Consider the following 23,903-nt stretch of genomic DNA (forward strand, 5'->3'; position numbering starts at 1 on the left):
CTATATATATATGCAATACCCTATCATCATATCCCGGGAATTTTACCACACAACCCCGAAACCCATTTCAGCAACAACTCCCATTTTGAATTCAGTTATGATGAAAGTGAGTCTAATGCCGCAATGTAGTCACGGTATCCAGTGGGATGATATAAATCTTGGTCAGGTTATGGGGATTATGATTTACTACGATTCTTCTGGCATATACTCTCTAACTTTTATTTATGTCGACGACAACGTTTTCCGAGTGTCTAGTCATGGTAATAATGGCCGTGAAAACTGTCAAACGGTTAGTGTCTGATGATTTGCTTTTCATCAGCTTATTTAACTACTGTTCTTACATGACATTTGATGTTTGTTTTGCTATATATGTAGATTATATTGGACTATCCCACCGAGTTCCTTACTGGAGTTAATGGGTATCGCACCATTTCATATGTTGTCAAGTGTATTACATTTGTGACTAACAAGGCCACATATGGACCCTTTGGTAATCAATCGCTTGGTCAGTATGACCGTACGTTTGGTTGCAATCAAGGAGGGAAAGATAATCGTTGGATTACAGGATTCTATGGTACTCTTTATGATTCATCCATTGCAAGTCTTGGAGTTATACTTCAAATACCAACTGTTATCCAACCTGAGTCTTCCCGACCTGACACTCTCAAATTGGAAGGAAAGCAAGCAGAAATAGTCAATTAGGGTTGGAACAGTGGTTCTCCCTATTCAATATTCCACCATTGTAGAACTATTTTATTTGATGAATTTGTTGTGTTTTGTGTTCCACCTTTAATTATTTCTTCTCTTATTTATATATTCTACAAATTGATCGAATACCATTATTTCTGCACGAACTCGCATTCTACAGATTGTAGAGTCTGCAATTTGGAGTTTGTGGCTAGTTTGAGAGTGTGTAGCCTTATTTGACATATAATAATATCAAAAGTGTTTTTTACAAGAATATCTCTACGAGATAGAGTCACACTATACCTCAAACTACTAGAGTCCTATTAAGCATTATATACCTTCATTTGTATATATTATATGGACTTCATCAGTAATAAGAATAACCTTTAATTTTCTCCTAATATTCTTCATACGCATAAGAGTTTTGTAACGGATCAAATGATGCTCAAAGTGAACCTAATGCCGGAAGGTAACGGTGAGAAGTGGGATGATCACAGCCTTGGGCAAGTTGAGGGGATTATGGTTTACCACAATTCTATTGCCGTACGCTCTCTAGGTTTTCTCTGTGTTAAAGACAACATTAACCAAATGTCTGAACAACACGGAAAATGTCTTGGAAAATGCGAAATGGTTAGTGTATATATATGGTTTTCTTCTCTGCCTATTTTTGTTGTATATGATGGGTCTTTGAAATTTGATTTTCTTTTGCTATGTAGATCATACTGGATTATCCAACCGAGTTCTTTATTGGCGTGTATGGGTTCTATTACACCAGTAGTTCTAATACTCATGTTATCAGGTGTATAACATTTGTGACTAACAAGGCCACATATGGACCTTTTGGTGGATCACCTTATAGTACCGCTGAGAGTGCATTTAGTTTACAGTTATGGGGGAAAGAAAGCAATAGGATTACAGGATTTTTTGGTACTTCTGTCAATACCAACCTTACAAGTTTTGGAGTTTACATACAAAAATCAACTCCTAGGCAACCTGGGAAATCGGATGGAAATGAAGTCAAAAGTGAAGTGTAACAGTTGAAATTATATTATATCAGTCCTAATTGTTCTTTTTGTATTCGATTAGATCACCAATTATCCCATGTTACTAGCTAGATATATATATATGAATGGAACATATGAAAAGTATATTGATTTGGTCTCCTTATTCTCATTTTGTGGATGGTAGAATATAGTGGGTATATCTGAGCAGTGCTTTGTTTGTCTACGAATGCTTACATAATGGATGAGCCAACGCCCCCACTAGAAATCGAACCTGTGTTGGTCTTGAGCACAAGACCTTTGGCGTATTAGTTAATTATTTGTTTATATAAAGTTTTATATAATCATGATTATATATGGGTGTTGCTATTCTTACCACTCATGGTGCAAATAACATTGAAATTTACAAAATTTTACAAATTTCAATAACTTTATAGGTGGTATAAATAGCAATAAGGTATAAATATGACTATTTACACCACCATGGTCAACTGTATTAATTACACAAAGAAAAAGGTGTTGAAATTAGAGTTTTCAAAAAAACAAGGTGTTGGAATTAGAGTTTTCAAAAAAAAAGGTATTGAAATACAATGAATATTATTTAAACAAAATTAAATTGAATAACAATTTAAAATTTTAAAAACAATATATATATATATATATATATATATATATATATATATATATATATATATATATATATATATATATATATATATATATATATAACAAAAAACAAAACAGACTAATCCCTCGTGCTCCGTTTTTGTTTTTTTTTTTAAATATATTTTATTAAATTTTTAAATAGTTATTTAATTTAATTTAATAATATTTCTGATTTCATTACTTTTATTTTTTTAAATTCTAATTTCAATACCTAATCTTTTGTGTAATTATTTTAAATATGATTATGCAGATGCATGGATTACTCCATATGTAAATCGAATCAATACTTACAATGAGTATGTACGTTTTAGTTGTACTCATGAGAATGTTATATTGGATTGAAATGGAATGAAAATTTTCTTTTTATATTTTATTGTGATGTTAATGTGTTTTTACTGTTTTTAGCTATTGAAAATTAATTTATTATATTATTATAATAAAGTAAAATAATGCATACAAAAAATTTGAGTTATAAAGAATATCATGAAAATTTATTAAACATTAGATACTACAAAAAGTAATTAAAAATTATTATACACAAAATTATTATACTATCACAATTTAAAATAATAATAAAAATAAATATTTTAAATATTTGGTTACAAAATATTATAGACAAAATTATTATTCTATCACAATTAAAAATATAAATAAATAATAAATAAATAAATAATAAATATTTTAAATAGAAAACATAATATTTGACCAACTTTAAATGAAGGTGGTGTAAATAGTAAATTCTATTTACACCACCTATAAAACTATCAAACCTATTAAATGGTGGTGTAAATAGAATTTTGGGTGGTGCAAATAGAATTACCCTTATATATATCCCATTTGCGAAAAATACTTCTTACCCCTCTTCAACTTCTTGCGGGCGATTTAATGTGGCCTGAACATTATGCTTTGGATAGATGAATAGTCGCTCTCGTGGACTGATGTGTATATTGGAAAGAGTGTTTTAATTTGCATGCATGTCTTGAAACACAGCATTATTATCATTATTCATTGTATTTCTGGTCATCAGTGCATGCGTGTTTAATGTGGTATCTAACTCCTCGACTTTGACGATGTCTTTATATATAACATAGAAGCTTTTGTATAGTACTTCATTCTTGAATTCTATTCTTTGCACTTTATATATGCAATGCCGCTTAAGAATCCTGTCTTAAATCCAAACAACTCCCTTTTTTTGTCCAATGATATGACGCTCAAAGTGGAATTAATGCCGGAAGGTAGCGGTGAGAAGTGGGATGAACACAGTCTTGGTCAAGTTGAGGGGATTATGGTTTACCATGATTCTTCTTTTGTAAACTCTTTAGGTTTTTTCTGCGTTAAGGACAACATTAATCTAATTTCTGAACAACATGGCTATTCTGTTGGAAAATGTGAAATGGTTAGTGTATGGTGATTTGTATCTTCTCTGCCTATCTTTTGTTGTATATATATATCTGATGTTGATGGAGTCTTTGAATTGAACTTTGCTTTTCTTTTATGTATGTAGATAATGCTGGATTATCCAACCGAGTTACTTACCGGATTGTATGGGTTTTACGACAATCCTAGTTGTACTCATATAAGGTGTATTACATTTGTGACTAACAAGGCCACATATGGACCCTTTGGTGGGCAAAGTCCTAGATCCCCTGAGAAAGCATTTAGTTTTCAGTTACGGGGGAAAGAGAGAAATTGGATTACAGGATTTTATGGTACTATTGTTCACAATGGCAAACTTGGAAGGCTTGGAGTTTACATACAAAAATCAATTATTGCTAGGCCTCTTGGGAAATTGGATGGAGATGAAGTGTAATAGTTGTACTTATATTAATTTTAATTGTTATTTTGGTCTGTAAAATTAATTTGAATATGATTGATTCATATTGTATCCCATCACCAATTTTCCCATGCTACTAGATATGAATCGAATATATGAAAAATATATTGATTTGGTATCCTTATTCTCATTCTCATTTTCTGGTCTTGAACTTTGCTATAATATGTGAAAAATATTGTGAGTTTTCCTTTAATTATTTCTTCTCTTTTTGAATATTTTCATCAAACTGATTTAAATTCCATTATTTTTACCTGATCTTGCATTCTGGGTCTGATTTGACATTTGAAAGTAGAACTATATAAAGCTGACTCTTTGTTCAAGTTTGTTCAAGAAAATGTTTAATATTTATTTTATATGTTTAATATACATCTTGCGCGCTTTAGGATATCCCTCATAGCGCTGCTGAGACAACGACGTTCCATCACCATATGATGCACTTTAAATTCACGACCCACGCTCGCCTCTAGAGTATTCACACGCACAGAATCCGAACCCACCATTAAGATGTCCTCTACATAAACAAGCAAACACCGTTAGAGTAAATGAACAAAGAAAATCATGTAGCCTAGTGAACTAGGCCGGAGGAGCCTGTTTAAGGCCATAAAGCGACTGACATGAGTAGGAAAGGATTTGTATTATCAGTAACAATACAATGAGAAGTACAAGATAAATATAAGTACAGAGGTAAAGTTCAACTAGAAGTCTAACCATAAATATAATCCTAACGTTTGTAACTTAAGAAGCTAGTACTTCATCATTCAATTCATATATATATATATATATATATATATATATATATATATATATATATATATATATATATATATATATCCTTTAATTTTATCCCTCTAACATTACCACACAACCCCGAAAGGGATTTAATAATGTTCGAAGTGGATTTAGTAACGTCCGGCAATGGGGATCCCTGGGATGATCACAGTCTTGGTCAAGTTGTTGGGATTGTGATTTCCCACAGCTCTATTTACATATGTTCTTTACGTTTTCTTTGTGTAAAGGACAACATTCACCAAATGTCTAAACAACATGGCAATGGTAGTGGAAACTCTGAAATGGTTAGTGTATGATGATTTTGTTTCTTCTTGGTTTATTTACTGTATGGAAATCATTTATAGATTGATATATATGTAAGTGTACAAATGATACAAGGTCCTTTGTTATTAGCTATTTTATTTGTCAAAAAATACACTTATCCTATATCTAGTTTTTATTAGCTTTTGGACCGTCAGTAAGTCTGTCCGCCAGTGCTGATAGTGAAGCTGTGTCAGCGGATGCTGTCTCAAACAACAAGCTCTCAACAAGAAATTAGTCCACCAAATTAATTTGTGTGGCTAACAGATTTTTAAGGAGTGTGGCTCTCTTTTAATCAAGGTGGTTTTCAAATCTATATTTGTGAGGGTTGTTAAAGGATGCTATCCTATAAATAGGAAGACACTTGAAGCTCTAAAATTCATCTCTTTACACATTATATGTTCAGAGTTTCACACGTGATTTTCAAGAGGATTTATTTGAAGAATTAATGGCGTTTTGCTACTGTCTTTGAGACTGTCGTTGATGCTGAGTCGTGGTGATGAATTGAAGAATTCCCGGCTTGCAGTTTTGTCAATTCAAGTATAGATGTTGAAGGTTGTGTGTTGGTTTAGAACCATTGTACGTTTGGGATAAATTCCAACTATTGTAAACCTTGGTGCATCTAGTGGATTGGGCAAAAGCTTAGTAGCCCCTCAGACGTAGGAGTTTTAGCTCCGAACTGCGTGATCATTTCCTGTGTCCGGGTTCATTTCTTTTTCTTGTGTTTTTATTCTTGTTTGTCGTTTAGTATTATCTAATCTGTACTAATAACTTTAAAAACGTTAAATAATCCCTGAACCCGTAAAGTCTTGCATTCAAGATTCACGAAGTTATTTCATTTGGTATCAGAGCACGGGGACTTAATCTATTAGTCTATCGATCTGGCGCAATAGCTGACGTTGATCCTAACGCAGAAGGGCTCGCTGGTTCAGACAGTGGAGAATATATTTCAGCTGACGAACGTGATTTACCTCCTATATCTTATGAATTAGAATACAAAAAATTGTACTCCAGATGGGAGACTTTACTTAAAGTTCATCGTTCTTTGTCTAGACAAATTAGTGTATTAGAAGATGCAAGAAAAGTGTACAAAAATTGACATTTGATGATTGTTTTGTTATATATGTAGATTATATTGGATTATCCCACCGAGTTCCTTACTGGAGTTAATGGGTATTGCACCATTTCATATATTGGGGGTATTGCACCATTTCATATATTGTCAAGTGTATTACATTTGTGACTAACAAGGCCACATATGGACCCTTTGGTAATCAATCGCTTGGTCACTATGACTGTACGTTTGGTTGCAATCAAGGAGGGAAAGATAATTGTTGGATTAGAGGATTCTATGGTATTCTTTATGATTCATCCATTGCAAGTCTTGGAGTTATACTTCAAATACCAACTGGTACATACCCAACCTGAGTCTTCCCGACCTGACACTCTCAAATTGGAAGGAAAGCAGAAATAGTCAATTAGGGTTGGAATAGTGGTTCTCCCTAATCAATATCCCACCATTGTAGAACTATTTTGTTTGAATTTGTTGTGTTTTGTGTTCCACCTTTAATTATTTCTTCTCTTTTTTATATATTCTCTTTTTCTATATGTTCCAATTGTATGTTGTGGGGTCTGCTGCATGGTTGGTCTACAATATTATGATTGTTCTAGGGTGTAATATGTATATCATATCTGTATTAGTTAATCATTTGTTTATATAAAGTTTTATATAATCATGATTATATATATCCCATTTGTTATGATATTATATTACATAGAATTATACGGAGTATTACTATATGTATTGGAAAATGTGAAATGGTTAGTGTGGAATGCTACACAAAATAGGGTTTCACGTTTTTGCTTATTGCACCAATTAGCTAAAGAAAAAAAGTGATGCTATTGAACACCCATTTTAATATATTGATGATGATATGAAAATAAATGAAAATGAATATTGCAGAAGTGATGATATGGAAATAAATTAATCTTGAGTTTTTAGATAATCAATCGAAAGTGTATTCACGTTGATAGATTAGGAATATGTATACAACAGACAAGTAATATACAAGAATATCTCTACGAGATAGAGTCGCACTATACTTCAAACTACTAGAGTCCTATTAAGTATTATATACCTTCATTAACTTCATTAACTAGCAATACAATTATATATCTGCTGTTGATGGGTCTTTGAAATTTGATTTTCTTTTGCTATGTAGATCATACTGGATCATCCAACCGAGTTCTTTATTGGCGTGTATGGGTTCTATTACAACAGTAGTTCTAATACTAATGTTATCAGGAGTATAATATTTGTGACTAACAAGTTCAGATATGGACCCTATGGTGGACCACGTTGTAGTTCCGCAGAGACTGAATTTAGTTTTCAGTTATGGGGAAAAGAAAGCAATAGGATTGCAAGATTTTATGGTACTGTTGACAATGGCAGCCTTACAAGTTTTGGAGTTTACATACAAAAATCAATTGCTACGCATGGAACCTGGGAAAGCCGATGGAAATGGAGTTAAAATTGAAGTGTAACAGTCGTACTTATATCAATCCTAATTGTTCTTTTCGTATTCGATCAGATCACCAATTACCCCGTGTTACTAGATATATATGAATGGAATATATGAAAAGTATATTGATTTGGTTTGCTTATTCTCATTCTCATTTTGTGGTCTTGAACTTTGTTAGAATATGTGAAAAATATTGTAAATTTTCCTTTAGGGTCCGTTTGGAAAGCAGGAAAATGACTTCTGGAAAACATTTTCATTTCCCGTGTTTGGATATATTATGGAAAACGAGTAAATTCCTTTTTTGGTCTTATACTTATTGTGCATTGGACACATTTAGTCCGCTTTTTTTAATTTTGCCACATTTTGTCCAGACTTAATAAATGTTGGACAATTTTGGTCCACCGTCTAAATTGATGTTAAACCACCGTGAAATTGAAGGACAATTCTGTCTTTTCATGTCCAATTCTTCATTAACCAAAAATCATAAGCCATAAACCAAAATTTGACATGAAAATGGATAAGGAATCGGACGCCTGGCATCGGGTCATGCCCGGGTCGTCGAGAATTCTGAGAAGCCGCACATGGGTGCCTCCAAAATGTATTCCCCGCCGCCAATTCAACGATTGTTGCTGCTCCCGGATAACCACCACCATCTGCTGAAGAACAAGTCGACGCAGAAAATGAAAAAATCGTCGACCACCATCAATTTCTCCGCCTCCCAGGCCAGATCCTCGTCGGGCTCTTTCATCTCATCGCTTACAGGGGACACAGAGATCTACAACCTTCACTTTCCTCTGGTTTCAAGATAACCAATCTCCCCCAGGTCTCGTCGGCCGGTCGTAACCCGTTGTCCATGTCATCGTTCGAACGGAAATGCAATTCAACAGACAATTCCTCACTAAAGTGCGGTAGTGATGGTGGGTCAGCCGCAAGACATTGCTAATTCTGGATTGAGGGCAAATTTCTGGCTTTTGGATCGTTCTTCTGCGGCTGCTTTTGATCGCCATTTATGAAGAAAACTCCAAAGTTTTGCCTCCACAGTTTGCAGAGGCGGGGTACCCCATTTTCCCCACCGGCTAGATTGTCGACAACATTCGATTCTTCCTTCAAGAATGCGTAGAGCTTGAGGACTACTAAGTTAAAAGAATTGATTACATTTCTGGTCCATGAAAGCAGGGGTTTTGCAGGTTATCTGTACACCAGGGATTACATTTTTGTTGATTGCTAAAATTGATTTTGGGAAATTGAGTTTTAGCATTATTGTATTTTGTTTGTGCTAGGGTTAATGTGAACTCTATTTCAGGTTGGAGCCAATTGCAATTATAGATTCGGAAGTCGCAATTTGTTCCAACAGCAAAGCAACCATGGTCCTGGCTAAAGGAGAGCTGGAATAGGAAAGGGGGAAAGGAATTAGCGAGTGGAGAAACAGGGTTAGGGTTAACATTATGTGTTGTTGCAGTGGTGAGCGTTGGTGAGGTTTGGGAGTTGCGACGGTCGTCGTCGGTAGTGGTCGCGAGCGTGATGGCGGATGAGATATCGGAGAGCGAGGAGCGGTCGTCGGAATTGGGAGCAGAATTGTCAGCCATGAATGGGGGCAGAGGATAGGCATGACAAAGGACTTGAAAAGACAGAATTGCCCTTCAATTTCACGGTGGTTTAACGTCAATTTAGACGGTGGACCAAAATTGTCCAACATTTATTAAGTCTGGGCAAAATGTGGCAAAATTAAAAAAAGCGGACTAAATGTGTCCAATGCACAATAAATATAGGACCAAAAAATGAATTTACTATATGGAAAACTGTCTTTGTGTGTTTTGTTCATTTATGGAAAATGGATATTATTATATAATTAAACATTGTAATTTTTTTATTTAAAATATAAAAAATTATAATAGTTATTGAAATAATGGTATTTAATAAAAAGAATATAATTTATTAAAAAAATTAAAAAAATTAATTTTTTTTTAAATGTAGCAAAGGTTTTCGGCGGTCTCCCCACCTCCTTGGTCCATGGTCATGGGTGATAAGACTTGGTTTTGGTCGAAAACATTCGAAACAGCTATTCTGGCGATTCCGTAAAATGACTTACGGAAAAAAATTCCGTAAGTCATTTTTCGGAAAAATGAACTGATTTTCCTTGGTCAACAGAATTTTTCCATAAGTCATTTTCCAGAAAAATGAACTGATTTTCCTTGGTCAACGGAAAACATTTTCCGTTGACCATATTTTCCGGACGTTGCCAAACACAGAAAACTCGGAAAACATTTTCCGGAAGTCATTTTACGGGTTACCAAACACACCCTTAATTATTTCTTCTCTTTTTGTATATATTCTACAATCCGATCGAAATACCATTATTTCTGCACGAATTTGCATTCTACATATTGTAGAGTCTGTAGTTTGGATCGGAGTTTGTGGCTAGTTTGAGAGCGCGGCTCGTAGACTTGATGCTTCACTTTTCTGTTCTGTATGCCTTAATCACCTCCTAATGATATGGAGACTAAAACGTATGATCCCTAGAGTTTTTCCTAGAGTTTTCCGAGGTATTTAACAAGGCTACATATGGACCCTTTGGTGGATCACATCCTAGTTCCGCTGAGAATGTATTTAGTTTTCAGTTACGGGGAAAGGAAAACAATTGTATGACAGGATTTTATGGTACTGTTTACAATGGTAACCTTGGAAGTCTTGGAGTTTACATACAAAAATCAATTGCTAGGCAACTTGGGAAATTGGATGGAGATGATGAAGTATAATAGTTGTACTTATATCTATTCTAATTGTTATTTCTTTTTTTTTTTTGGATCAATCACTTGCTATTGTAAAATTAATTTGAATATGATCGATTTACATTGTATCACTTCACCATTTACCCTGTCTTACTAGTTATATATATATATGAATTGAATATATAAAAAAATATATGGATTTGGTACCATTATTATTATTCTAGTTTTCTGTTTTTGAACATTGTTATAAAATGTGTAAGTTGAACAAGAGCTAATTCACTAACATGTTCTACATGGAAATGTTTAATATTTATTTTATATGTTGTTTTGAACTAATGTTATATGTTGTTTTTTTTTTTTGTTTGAATTTACAATTTAAAAAAGTATGAAACGTAAAATATATAATTGTTATGATTTTATAATTATATAAATGATAAATTTTAATTCATACATTTAATAAGAAATTACATAATATTTAGAAATATTCATAAATGACTAATATAATTAGGTACAAGATTTATATAGACATATTTGAAATGTATTTTTTTTTAATTTTTAAATGTAATTTATTTAATTATATTTAATTAAATATTAATATATGAAATATATGAAGAATTTAACATTATAAATTTTACAGAATGTCTAATTAAAAATATTTATTATTTTTCTTAAATACATAAATATACTTATGCAATCACCAGACTATGATGAGTCATAGGTTGAAGGCGGTTTAGGACGAGTTGTCATAGCATCTTTTAGTTTTCTCTATATCAATAACATATTCCAAATTAAATGTGTGACCCAAAAAAAAAATCTCTAGCTCGAAAGTTGGTATAATTTGTTGAACCGATACAATAAATAGGTTTAGACTTGTGTAATTGGTTAACTGAAATGTTTTAACCAAAATTTTTATTACTTTTAACGGAATTGAACTTTGAATTGTATTGCCCTTTGTGTGGAAATGAATTTATGAAATGGGAATTAATTTTTATGAAATAGGCATTTTGCCGGTGGGCGGCGATCAAATGTGGTCTGAGCATATATATGCTTTGGATTGATCAATAGTCTTTACGGTGGGCAGCATTCCAAAATGCGTATATCGGAAAAGAGTGTTTTCCATTTCTTGAAACACAGCATTCATTGTATTTATGGTCGGTGCATGCTTGTATTTATAACTTAAGAAGCCAGTACTTCATCATTCAATTTCTATATATATATATATATCCTTTTATTCCTGTAATATTACCACACAACCCCGAAACGTTTTTCAGCAAGAACTTCCATTTCGAAATTAATGATGTTCAAAGTGGATTTAGTATGTGCAGGCAATGGGAATCCCTGGGATGATCACAGTCTTGGGCAAGTTGTGGGGATTGTGATTTCCTACACTTCTACTAACGTATATACTTTACGTTTTCTTTATGTAAAGGACAACATTCAACAAATGTCTGAAGAACATGGCAATTGTACTGATGGTGAAAACTCTGAAATGGTTAGTGCATGCGTATGATGATGATTTTGTTTCTTCTTGGTTTATTTAGTGTATGAAAATCATTCATAGATGGAAACTTAAATATTTTATATTTCTTTGGCTATATAGATCCTACTGGAATATCCAACTGAGTTCCTCACTGCAGTGCGTGGGGTTCGTCATCGCTTTATTGGCTCATTTGCGCCCATCAAGTCTTTAACATTTGTGACCAACAAGGCCACATATGGACCCTTTGGTCAACCACGTAGTGTTCAGCATGATATTGATTTTGGATTCAAAATTTCGGCAAATGTACCCAGGAATTGGATTAGTGGATTTTATGGTACTGTTTACCGGGGCTACATCGAAGGTCTTGGAGTTTACGTACAGTCACCGACTACTAGCCAGCCTGATGAGTCTATACGACAGTGGAAGCCTGAATTGTAGTTTTAATGGTTGTCTTTATTTCAGAATGAAGTAATTGTTCTCCCTTTATTCAGTGTTTTACTTTCGAAAACTAATTTGAATTTGATTCGTCTTTTGTCCCTTAAACAGTTACACCATGCTACTATGCGTGGATGGAATGTTTGAAAAATATATTGTTTTGTTATTTATGTTACTCTCTTTATGTGTTCTCGAGCTAAGTTTTGAATGAATTATATGTATGATATGAGTACTGTTCAAATTTACTTTGAGTACTAACACGAATTGAACAAGTGATATCAAAACCCAAACTAATTTATCCATTCAAAATTATTTACCGCGCATAATTTGAATGAATATATAATGAAATTCGATACTTCTCAATACTCTCTTGATCGAATTTGTAACACATTTTTTTCTAGTGTAGTGTGAACTGACGATTAAAACACATTACTGATTTATCGAATACACATTTTTGAATAGTAGATGCAATAAGATTCTTTCATTATCGGAAAAAAATTATTAAGTTATACTTTATTAGTTGGCTTGGCATGCTAGATTGAAACCGGAGCTTGCGTGCCGCCATAATTTTTTACTTTCTTGAGTTTTAATCATTTTTTGTTCATAGAAGGCTAAATTGTTCACCCCAATGGTCACCATATCTAGCTTGGCAGGATTGTGAAGGAATTTTTTTTAATAAAATTATAATGACTATATATTAACAAAGGATAATAATTTATTAATGTGATATGAAAGTACATGGACTTTTAACAGTGAGTTGTAATTACAGGAGTGTTGATAAAATAGATTTTGAAATTGTAGTTTGATAAACTCAATGGAGTAGTTAAAGTGGCAAGTGAGTTCTCTCTGTGGAACATTATAATGACAAAAGTAGCCTAATTAAGGACCAAAGGTTTTGCTTAAATGCTTAGAAAAACCTTTGAAGGGATAATTTTTCTCTTCACCCTCATTCTCTATTATCATAGTAGATATGAATGGAATTTATGAAAATTGTGAGGGGGAATGGCCATTTTATTAGCCTCTCAATTGTATTAGATTGGTCAACACAGTCCCTTAATTATACATACAGGGGGTGTTTGGTTATTGACTTATAAGCAAAATTTTAACTTATTTGATCAAGTTTAGCTGTTTGACTAATCAATAAGTTATTTTGAAGTGTTTGGTAAAGGCTTATTGGCCTTGGCTTATTGGGCCAATAAGCTGAAAATTGAAAAGCTAATGAATGTAGCTTTTTGTATTAGCTTGTTGGGAACAATGGCTATATCAACTATTTTATCCTTTGAAATCAATGTGGTTTACTTTTAAATGGATGATGTGTTTGTTATTTTATAATAATAATAATAATAATAGTAATAATAATAATAATAATAATAATAAACGAGTGTTGGGTTTGTTATTTTTAATAATAATAATAATAGAAAATAAATACGTAATAAAAATTATTTTAGAATACTCGTATAATTTAATAAGAGTTAAATAAACAAAAATAATTAACTTATGCCCTTAAAAAAAGTATAGATGATATCCAAATTTCATAATTATTTATTAATAAGAGTTTTATCTTCTTGTTATATTTAAAGGTTGAAATAATACAATACATTCATACCCTTAAATGTCATTTTACATTCAATCAACTACTAGTAAACAGCTAATTTACCAAACAGTTTTTTATAACCAGATAATACAACCAGTTGGTCAAACCAATTAGCGCAACCAACCATCAACTACTAGCTAAACCAACCAGCTATCAGCCGTTTGCCAAACACCCTAACCTAATTTAATTCCTGAATTGTTTGTTTGGTGGTCAATTTTAATGTCTCACCTCAGCATATAGTTGTTCCGTTGATGTAAACTCATCAGTTTCCACTAAGGGTGTGTTTGGAAAGCAGGAAAATGACTTCTGGAAAATGTTTTCTGGAAAATGAATTATTTTCCGGAAAACAGTTTCATTTCCAGTGTTTGGTTGCATTCTAGAAAACTGTCTTCGTGTGTTTGGTTCATTTTCTGGAAAATGTGTTAAATTGTATAATTTTACATTTTAATTATTTTTAAAAATATAAAAAATAATAATAATAATAATATAAAATAATAATATTCTTTTACAAACTTACATATGTGGCCATTTTGACAAAATAATTGTTGAAGCCAAGTCCTGAAAATGACTTCCGGAAAAAAAATTCGGAAGTCATTTTCCGGAAAAATGGCCTCATTTTCCTTGGTCAACGGAAATTGTTTTCCGTTGACTGCATTTTCCAAGTACTGCCAAACACCAAAAGCCCGGAAAATGATTTCCAGAAATCATTTTCCGGGCTACCAAACACACCCTAAAACACAAATCAAATAAGCAGGCGAATTATTGTGGCCTGAGCGTGCTTTGATTAGATGAATAGTCGATCCATTTGACTGACGTACTGCATTAATCCAAAATGTTTATATTGGAAAGAGTGTTTTGCATGTCTTGAAACACTGCATTATTCATTGTATTTCTGGTCAGTGTATGCTTGTTAATATTGTTTAATGTGCAATGGTAAGTGACTCCTCGACTTTGACGATGTATTTATATCTTAGAACTACTACTTCATCATTCATTACAATTATTTGCACTATATATATATATATATGATGCATTATCCTTTTTTCTTAACTACATAACCCCTGCACAAACCCGTTTCCTTAGAAACTTTCATTTTAGTTTAATGAAGTTCAAAGAGGATTTAGTGCCGGCAGGGTATGGTGAAAAGTGGGATGATCACAGCTTTGGTCAAGTAGTTGGGATTGTGATTTTCCACAATTCTTTTTCGCTCTCGTCTCTTCGTTTTCTCTGTGTTAAGGACAACATTGAGCAAATGTGTGAACGGCATGGAAAAAGTGTTGGAAAATGTGAAATGGTTAGTATTTTTTTTTTTTTACTGTATATAACTTTTCTATTAGTGGAATCTTTAATATTTGATTTTTCTTGAAAACATTTGATCTTTCAAAAAAATTTTTTTGATTTTTCTTTGGCTATGTAGATAATGTTGGATTATCCGAATGAATTCCTTATTGGAGTGCATGGGTACTATTACGACGATTTAGATATTGCCATCAGGTCTATCACATTTGTGACTAATAATGCTACATATGGACCCTTTGGTCTAGAAAAGACTGTTGGATTGACTGCATTTGGTTTCCAATTTTTGGGGAAAGGACCAAGGAGTTGGATCAGTGGATTTTATGGTACTGTTTACAAGGGCTACCTCGAAAGTCTTGGAGTTTATGTGCAAACACCACCTGCTAGTATAACCAAAAGAGTGTTTTTGGGCAGGTGAAATTGGTTGAAAAGCTTAGACAGAGTTGTGATGGATGGATTTACATCAAATCCTCAGCTCCCCCACGTACCTTTAATTAAGTCACATAATTAAGAGTAAATTAGGTTTATGTGGCTTTAAATCATGATCGACGATCTGTCATGCACGATTGGATATTTACTTTTTTTTTTAGCTTTTTCTTTATTTTCTCTTTTCATTTTTATTCACATCTCATATGGTTTTATTTTGTGTTTGGCTTGATTAATGAGACTTAGTTTCAAGTTATTTGCAATTCAATTTTTTGTAATATTGTTTAGAATTATTATATAAAATGTATATGTATAAAAATTATATTAGAAGTGTCAAGATCATGTGATTATCACTATGCCAATAATTAAATTATAATTATTAGTGGTTGCACAACTTTATTTCCTTATACTTCTATAATATGTAGTTTGATGACAAGATGTTTCGCCTAGTTCTACAAGCCTATAAACGACCAAAAGTACTATTTAATACAAACAAACTTAAATTTAAAAAATTTATAAGAAAATGTTGAATAGGAAAGAAAGAAAAAAAGATTTGAAAACATGTAGGTAAAATGAGACAGAGAAGGTAGATGAAAAAGTATGTTCTGTTGTTTTGTTGTTCTTTTGTTCTTATTTGGTTTTTCTTCATGCAACGTAACTTTTTTTTTTTGTTATTTAATTGAATTTTTGTTTTATTTAACTTTTAAACTTTTTAGATTTAATCTATTTTTAATTTAAGATGTTTTAAAGTAAATAACCAAGCACTTGTACAAGTATAAAGTAAAGGATTACCTCCACTTCAATTCAAATTAAATAGGAAAACTAATAAGGTACATTATACTTTCCCTGTTCATGGATGGACATGCTCGTTTAGTGTTTATTTAAAAAATAAACAAAGTACCAAATCCCAAAAAAAAAAAAAGAAAAATTATACCATTTGTTTGTATAATCCCAAAATCAAATGCCGAATCTTACTATGGTCGTCTAGTGTTAGTTAAAAAAAAAAATTGTACAATTTGTATAATCGTTATGTTGTTTGTGTTAGGACTCATATTTTAGACTAGTTCTACTTCTATTCAAACTCTGTAGCTAGTATATATATTTTCTTGTAATCTTAACCTGATTGAGACATTCAATTATTCTAAACCTAATATGGTATCATTCGCTAGGTTTTATTCCTGATGGCCGCTAATGATGGATCTGCCGGTGTTTCCTCCGAGCGGACCATTTCGGATTCGGTGGCTCTTACAATCCCGAATTCCCTGTCGTCGGCTCATCATTATGTGAGTATTAAACTCAGTAATCGCAACTTCTTGTTCTGGCGTGCTCAGATAGTCCCGTTTTTACGAGGTCAGAACCTCATGGGGTTCGTTGATGGTATTGTTACTGCGCCTTCGGCTACCTTGCCCGTCACCACCGGCGAGGTCTCCTCCCATGCAGCGGCAGTGAATCCGGCGTTCGCTCCATGGCAGCAGCAAGACCAATCGTTTGTTTGATCATTGTGTACGAACAAATTAAGATTAGGATGGTTAACAAACCGAATATAAACGAACGAAGGTTGTTCGTGTTCGTTTATTAAAGTTCTTGAAAATTATGTTCGTGTTTGTTTGTTAAGGGTTCGTTTAATTTGTTAATGTTTGTGAACATGTTCGTTAACAATCACGTTCATGAACATGTTCATGTGCGTTTATGAACACTGAGTAACCAAACATTTGCATAGGTTAATGATCACAGTTCGTTTGTGAACAAAACATAATATACGTTCACGAACAATAATCAAACAAATAATACAAGCTTGTGAACATGTTTGCGAACATTAGTAAACGAACACTAACCGAGCTTGTTCGTGAATATTATTAAACGAACACAAACGAGTTTGTTCACGATCTCTTAGCAAATGAGCTTACCACGGTTCAGACTTTGTTCGTTTATTAACTGAGTTATAATTTTTGTTTGTTAACGTTTGTTACCTTAATAAACGAACATAAACGGACGCGCTTACCGAACACGAGTAGTTTGTTGAAAGCTATGTTTGCTAACACTCATAATTATATATGATAATGAAGATATACATGTATTTGTTTGTTAAGCATTCGCTAGTGTTTATTAATAATGAACACATGCGCAAACGTGTTCACGAATATTAGTTAATACTAATGAAAACTTAACAAATGAACATGAACATGATTTTCAAAATATTAACAAACAAACACTAACATTCTAAAAATCTTAACAAATAAATACAAACACCTCTAGTTTGTTTGTATCGATTACCCTAAGTGTGAAATCTATCATTTTATATAAATGTCTGAATAATATGACATTTTTTTTAAAAGGAGTACTTTGTGTTCAGATAGCATGTAATTATACATGTGTTAGTAGTACGGTGAAATATCAATATTGATGTTTGATTATATATATATACATGTTGGTAGTACGGTAAGATAATTGATCATAATATAATAACATCTAAAGTATCAATATGAATATATATAAAAAAAAAAAAAGCAAAACAAAAATATAAAAATATTAATCCAAACATAAAAATTGGATTACTAAATATGATTTTGATTATCGTTTTTAGTATATAAATCTAATGAACCAAACACACCTTTAATAAGGTTGCTCTAATAGTTTCTCCCGCCCTGATTTTGTTCATACTTTCTATTCCGTTCCCTCCCAACATTTTCTAGGGTTTTATATTTCTCCCCCAATTTCCCTCCCTTTTCTTTCAAATCTCTCCCCTATCTCTCTCCGGTCGATATGCCGACGCTCAGCTGGAGGCATCACACCCTCATACAAGCTCTGCTCTCTCGCGGCCCTCTCAAGGAAGCCGATTTCAAATCCATCTTCCATACTGTAACCGAAAAACCTCCAGGTTTTCCCTTTTCCTTTTCGCTTTATTATTTTTTCTCCAAAATTTCGCTCCATTTTTCTCGATTGAACTCCGTTTAACTCCCTACTGCTCCGAAAGATTCCCTCTTTTGCACTGAATTCCTGTAAAGGTTTCAGAAGTCTTCATTCTTTAGTATAAAAATGTAAACTTTTATAGGATTTTTAAAGAAATACCCGTGCTGTTAGGCTCCAGATAGTTAAACTTGTGATATCTTTTATGCGATTCGTCACTTTTAGATTGTATTTTAAGGTTGATCGTGATTTTATATTTGTTTTTGTTTATTTTAGCCACACATGGGCAGCTATTTAATGATTTTATACGCAAGATAAATGCTGAACTAGCATACGTGCAGTTTGAATTGAGGGCATGTAGGAATCAGTATGATGGAAGTGTATATTATGGAGTTGTGAATAATGTTTCTGATGAACAGTCAAAGCTTGGGACAAAATACTCTGTTCCTCAAATTGCTTTCTATAAGGCCATGGTAAGTTATGTTTTTAATCATCTTACTACCTTTCATGCTCTTTTTATTATTTATTTATTTTAGTATTATTCCTTTTTCTTCAAATTTTCCCCAAAAAACATATGCATCTGTCAGGGAAAAGAGGTTAATAGGAGAGAATTCAGTTACTCTGTATTTAATGCATTAAACAATGGGTTGATTTCATGGCTTTAAACTTTTATGTTCTGACTACCATAGGGTGTTGCAATCAAATTTCTAAAAGTTACACTTATTATTTCTATTGGCTACTCAGTATTTCATATACTTTTTTGGTATCTGGTATCTTTTTTATCGCTCCCATTAGGTGGAAGCAATTGTCCAGGATGGGACTGAAGGCACCATATCAAAAATTCAGGCTATAAATATACGTTTGGAAAATCAGGTTTGTTGACTTGCCACCATTAACTGATCATCCATGGCATGTAATCTTATTATATTTTATCCTTTGTGATTTGTTCATTTCGTGCATTTCTGGGAATGTTATGTCTAGATTGATTAAAAAAAAAGCCTTCCTTTTGCTATATATACTAGTGTTTCACTGGTGAGACTAAAATGTTCTAGAATGATAATGGTGTTCCATAATATTGATTAAGGCATGATTAACTAGTGAAGCTTTTACCTCACTCACAGCCAACTTTGCTTAACTATTTTATGTGAAATTTTTTATGGGGTATTTATTTATTTATTCTAAAGCACACTATAATTAAAGTAGTTTGTTGCCAACGTCCATACAATTTTTCTAGAGAAAGTTTACAATTCCCAATGTCTCAAATTTATTGTTTCCTAAGGTACAACCAATTTATGTTTTCTCTCCTAGTCTCCACTGCTCTTCTTGACAATTCAGTTGGTCTCCAGGTCCTCGCTGGGACAAGCTCACAGTCTCAAACAGAATCAAGCCAGGTTCCAGCTGCAATTAGGAATTTCTCAATGTCTCAAAAGGAAAAGACAATAGAAGAGCTTGTTAGGGACCAGTGGCTTTGCTCAACATCAGATGGTAAGATTGGACTAGGGGTGCGCTCTTTTCTTGATCTCAGGAGTTGGTTTCGCAGCAACGAGGTTCCAACATGTGAAGTTTGCAATGAGGCTGCTGTGAAGGTCTATACTTTTATCTGTGATTGCTTCCTTTACATAATTATCACATCATATGGTTTATACCTATCATGTGCACCCAATCATGCTGTCACTATTTTGAGCAGGTGGAATCATGCCCTAACGAAAGCTGTAATGTAAGAATCCATGAATACTGTCTCCGAATGAAGTTCTCTCAAAGAAAGGTAAATTTTCCCTCCAAAAAAAAAAAACAATGGAAAAATTTGACTTAGATGCATGAGCTTGATGAGCTGGAATAATTGCTTCATCTCCAGGCTGCGAAAGTTTGTCCAGGTTGTCGCGCAGACTGGCCATTTACTATTGCTAAAGCAGAATATTTAGAAGAGGAAGATGCGCCTGCTCCATCTCAAAGTAGGCAGACTCGGGAATCCTCAAGAAAGAAACAAAAAACCTGCCAAGAAAGTGTTGCTGACAATCTAGGGCCTAGTTCCACTCAGAATACTGCCTCCACAATCACAAGGGTAACTCGGCGTTCTACCCGGCTGAAGAGTACAAGCTAATGTACATGCCATTTTATGTTCCAATCTATTATCTTTTGCCCAGCACCATCTGAAGCAACTTGTGAAGCTGTAGAAGCTTTTGCGTGCTAGAATGGTTTAATGATAGCTACTCTTGGTAATCTATGATCTAACTTACTGATTGTAAATAACACCAGTAAGTGTAGTTTTTGCTTATCTTGTAAAGAGAACAACTTCTTTTTAGTATTATCTTGTTAAGTGAACCAAGTTCTATGAAAGAGGATTGAAATTTCGATATTGGTATATGAATTTTCAAGATTAAAGGGGCATTTTATGACTAAATAATACTAATGCCAGCTCTCCAACGATCCGTTGTAGTCTAGTTGGTTAGGATATTTGGCTCTCACCCGAAAGACCCGGGTTCAATTCCTGGCAACGGAATTGATCTTTTTCCATGACATTGAGTCTATAATTTTTATTTTATTTAAATTTTAAAATTAATCAGTTTTAATTTAAGATGTAAATAGGCAATACTTGATACAAGTATAAAGTAAAGAAAGTATAAAGTAAAGAATTACCTCCACTAGAATTCAAATAGAAATACTAATTAATGAGGAACATTAACGTTAACTGCAATTTACTCCATCTTATATATCCACATTCCACAAACCCATTATCTCAGTTGACATCAGAAAGTCCGCAAGGAAGGTGCAATTTTTATTTTTTTTTATTTTTTATTTTTTTATTTTTTTTGGGTTTGGTCATCTTATAGTTATAATGTTATTGTTAGGCAGTGGCCAGTTATGAGGGCTGAGTTCAATATTCTATCTAGTTATATTATTATTCAACTTTGATATTTTTTATGATTTGCATTACATTTAACTATTTAAGGCCCTACAACAAATGTATCAAAGTGATCTTTTTTTTTTTTTTTTTTTTTCCCTATAGCTTAGCTTGTGACAGATCAAAGAACTCCTAGAGTACTACATGGAGACGAAGATTATTGACTCTAAGATATTCAAAATCGATTTAATGCCATCACATCACAGTGATGCGGTATGGGATGAATGCGATCTTGGAGAAGTTGTCGGGATCTTAATTTCCTATAATACATCCAACATAGCATCTCTATGTTTTTTCTATGCCAAGAACAACGTCTTCCAAATGCCTACACAACATGGCCGGCTAGAAGGAAGCTCTCGGATGGTTTGTGTATTAAAGTTATACTATTTGAAAACTTATTATTGTTGGAATTTTCAAATTTTGCTTTTCCTTTGGCTATATATATGCAGATCTTGCTAGATTATCCAACAGAGATTCTTACTTCAGTGCATGGCTATCGCAATGCAAAGAATGTCACATCCATAACATTTGTAACTAACAAGGCCAAATATGGACCCTTTGGGAAAGTTTACTCTAACAACTGGTCTACGAACGACGATAGCTTCGATTTGCAATTAGAGAGCAAAGTTGGTTTGATTAGTGGATTTCATGGTACTGTTTACAATGGCTGTATCGGAAGCATTGGAGTTTACTTGACACTAACTTCTACCCAATCTCAATTTTCATCAGGACAAGTGGAATTGGAGTATGTCTAGAAATTGAGTTGCAATTGGCCTGGCTACGATCAAATTGGCAACCTGCGTATAAGATTTAACAATATTTATTGTTTAAATTTGACCACGAGCATATTATATTGTTAAACAATTTCAGTATACTTATCTGTTTGATCATGAAAAATTTACTGTGATATGAAGTGTAACTTGATTGTCAAAATCCTCTCAGCCTTATTTACAATTTAAAATCTTACTACATATTGATTGTTGACTGAAATCGAATTCTAACTCATAATTTTTTTGTCTTTATTGGCTATATGTAGATTAAGTTAGATTATCCAACAAAATTCGTTACTGCGTGGTGCATGCCTATAAATTTATATATTTAAATTTAAATATTGATTGGGGGAAGAAAAAGAGAAATGGATAAACATCATGATCCCAATCTGCAAGGACATGTCATAATAGAAAATAGGTATACAATTTGGGAGTCCAAATTACTCCATATTTATATCACTTTTGTCAAATAATTTATGAATAGAATTACCTATTGTAATCCACAACTCAGTCTATCTTTCACCCGAGCCTCTCTACCTCTCACCATCTCACTTCCGACAATTCTTACAAAGACGCAAATCACAATCACCTTCGAGGCTTAGACTGGTTCTTCTTTTGAATTTCTGGTATTGAATTTTTGTTCTTTTTTGTTAATGGTCAGCTGAGTCTTCTTTTGCTGAATGTGAATGGAGATTTTGTGATAACGGGTCTGTGGATGAGTTGGTGTTCTCTTTTGATTTTATATATTTTGATATATATCTGAAAGAGTGCAATGGTTCTTTTTTATTCATGTAAAGTTCATTCTTTTGACTGTTTTGAGTATATCTATTTTTATCCTTCCCAAAAATACGGGTTCATTACAAATGCCTTGAGTAAGATGCGACCGGAATCCTTTCATAAAGTGTCGGTCGCTAGCTGTTCGATAAAATGCTTAGCTTAGCTTAGCTTAACATTTCAAAATATTATGACTGCATTTGAAAACACACAGAGAAAAAAAAAAGAATCATTTTTTGTATTTGCTAAATGAAGTTATTTTGGTTATGATGATGTGGATAGGTAAACGGGGATGTTGTCACTGTCCAATCCAAGCTTCTCTCTGAAGCAGCTTCCTACTGTTGTGTCAGCTCGTCCAATTTCTAGTACAAGGTTCAGTTTCTTCAGTCTCATTGATCATCCACAAAGAATTAGCTTGGGGTTTCATTTTTCTGGTAGCTACCAATTGAGGGCTCGAGTAAGAGAATTGGCCCGAGCTGCACTTTGGGAAGATCCTGATAATGAGAGTGAGAGTGATTATGAGTATGAGGAGGAAGATGAAGGGGAAGAAGGGGAAGAAGGTGAGGAGAGTTGCAGTGAATTGGAAGCAGGGAGAGATAGCAGCATGCTTGAGAACAGTATCAATGGCATATCAGATAGCAACTATGAAGAGGAGCTTGTGAAAGGTCCATATTTCTGGCTTATCTACTCCATATTACTTTCTTGTTTTTAGTTTAGCACTTTAGCTGTTAACTACGGTTTTTTTTTTTTTTTTTTTTTTTTTTTTTTTTTTTTTTTTTTTTTTTTTTTTT

The 23,903-nt window shown here is 33.1% G+C and overlaps 7 protein-coding genes and 1 non-coding gene across 10 annotated transcripts in view; all 8 read left to right on the top strand.

Annotated features, from left to right (window-relative positions):
- The first annotated feature begins 115 nt into the window (after positions 1–115).
- Positions 116–702, top strand: LOC116025422 (jacalin-related lectin 2-like). The gene is made up of 2 exons (XM_031266644.1): positions 116–289; positions 376–702. The coding sequence occupies exons 1-2, from the start codon at positions 116–118 to the stop codon at positions 700–702; spliced, it is 501 nt and encodes a 166-aa protein (XP_031122504.1).
- Positions 703–1,146: 444 nt separating this feature from the next.
- Positions 1,147–1,721, top strand: LOC116025423 (inactive protein RESTRICTED TEV MOVEMENT 1-like). The gene is made up of 2 exons (XM_031266645.1): positions 1,147–1,317; positions 1,404–1,721. Exons 1-2 carry the CDS (start codon positions 1,147–1,149, stop codon positions 1,719–1,721), a joined length of 489 nt encoding a protein of 162 aa, XP_031122505.1.
- Positions 1,722–3,558: 1,837 nt separating this feature from the next.
- Positions 3,559–4,164, top strand: LOC116025424 (jacalin-related lectin 20-like). Its single transcript, XM_031266647.1, has 2 exons — positions 3,559–3,750; positions 3,859–4,164. The coding sequence occupies exons 1-2, from the start codon at positions 3,559–3,561 to the stop codon at positions 4,162–4,164; spliced, it is 498 nt and encodes a 165-aa protein (XP_031122507.1).
- A 7,658-nt stretch (positions 4,165–11,822) lies between these two features.
- Positions 11,823–12,446, top strand: LOC116025426 (inactive protein RESTRICTED TEV MOVEMENT 1-like). The gene is made up of 2 exons (XM_031266650.1): positions 11,823–12,020; positions 12,129–12,446. Exons 1-2 carry the CDS (start codon positions 11,823–11,825, stop codon positions 12,444–12,446), a joined length of 516 nt encoding a protein of 171 aa, XP_031122510.1.
- A 5,960-nt stretch (positions 12,447–18,406) lies between these two features.
- LOC116024893 lies at positions 18,407–21,028 on the top strand. Its single transcript, XM_031265919.1, has 6 exons — positions 18,407–18,637; positions 18,943–19,139; positions 19,462–19,539; positions 20,013–20,252; positions 20,354–20,431; positions 20,522–21,028. Exons 1-6 carry the CDS (start codon positions 18,523–18,525, stop codon positions 20,765–20,767), a joined length of 954 nt encoding a protein of 317 aa, XP_031121779.1. The 5' UTR covers positions 18,407–18,522; the 3' UTR covers positions 20,768–21,028.
- Positions 21,029–21,093: 65 nt separating this feature from the next.
- Positions 21,094–21,166, top strand: TRNAE-CUC. The gene has a single exon. It is a non-coding gene; the product is annotated as a tRNA-Glu (tRNA).
- A 256-nt stretch (positions 21,167–21,422) lies between these two features.
- Positions 21,423–22,539, top strand: LOC116024751 (myrosinase-binding protein 2-like). Of its 2 annotated transcripts, XM_031265735.1 has the most exons (4): positions 21,423–21,433; positions 21,674–21,931; positions 22,018–22,219; positions 22,298–22,539. In XM_031265735.1, the coding sequence occupies exons 2-4, from the start codon at positions 21,713–21,715 to the stop codon at positions 22,321–22,323; spliced, it is 447 nt and encodes a 148-aa protein (XP_031121595.1). In that variant the 5' UTR covers positions 21,423–21,433; positions 21,674–21,712; the 3' UTR covers positions 22,324–22,539. The 2 variants fall into 2 exon arrangements, with proteins under 2 accessions (XP_031121595.1, XP_031121594.1); XM_031265734.1 differs by having other exon boundaries at positions 22,018–22,539.
- Positions 22,540–22,655: 116 nt separating this feature from the next.
- LOC116024750 (ankyrin repeat domain-containing protein EMB506, chloroplastic-like) overlaps positions 22,656–23,903 on the top strand; it is a 4,029-nt gene continuing 2,781 nt past the window's right edge. The window contains exons 1-2 of one of the 2 annotated variants that reach the window (XM_031265733.1): positions 22,656–23,045; positions 23,395–23,777. In XM_031265733.1, the coding sequence (XP_031121593.1) occupies positions 23,405–23,777 (373 nt within the window). In that variant the 5' untranslated portion in view covers positions 22,656–23,045; positions 23,395–23,404. The remainder of the gene's footprint in view (positions 23,046–23,394; positions 23,778–23,903) is intronic. The other variant, XM_031265732.1, reaches the window with a different exon arrangement.

This window comes from Ipomoea triloba, chromosome 7 (assembly GCF_003576645.1).
Source record: "Ipomoea triloba cultivar NCNSP0323 chromosome 7, ASM357664v1".
Lineage (NCBI taxonomy): Eukaryota > Viridiplantae > Streptophyta > Magnoliopsida > Solanales > Convolvulaceae > Ipomoea > Ipomoea triloba.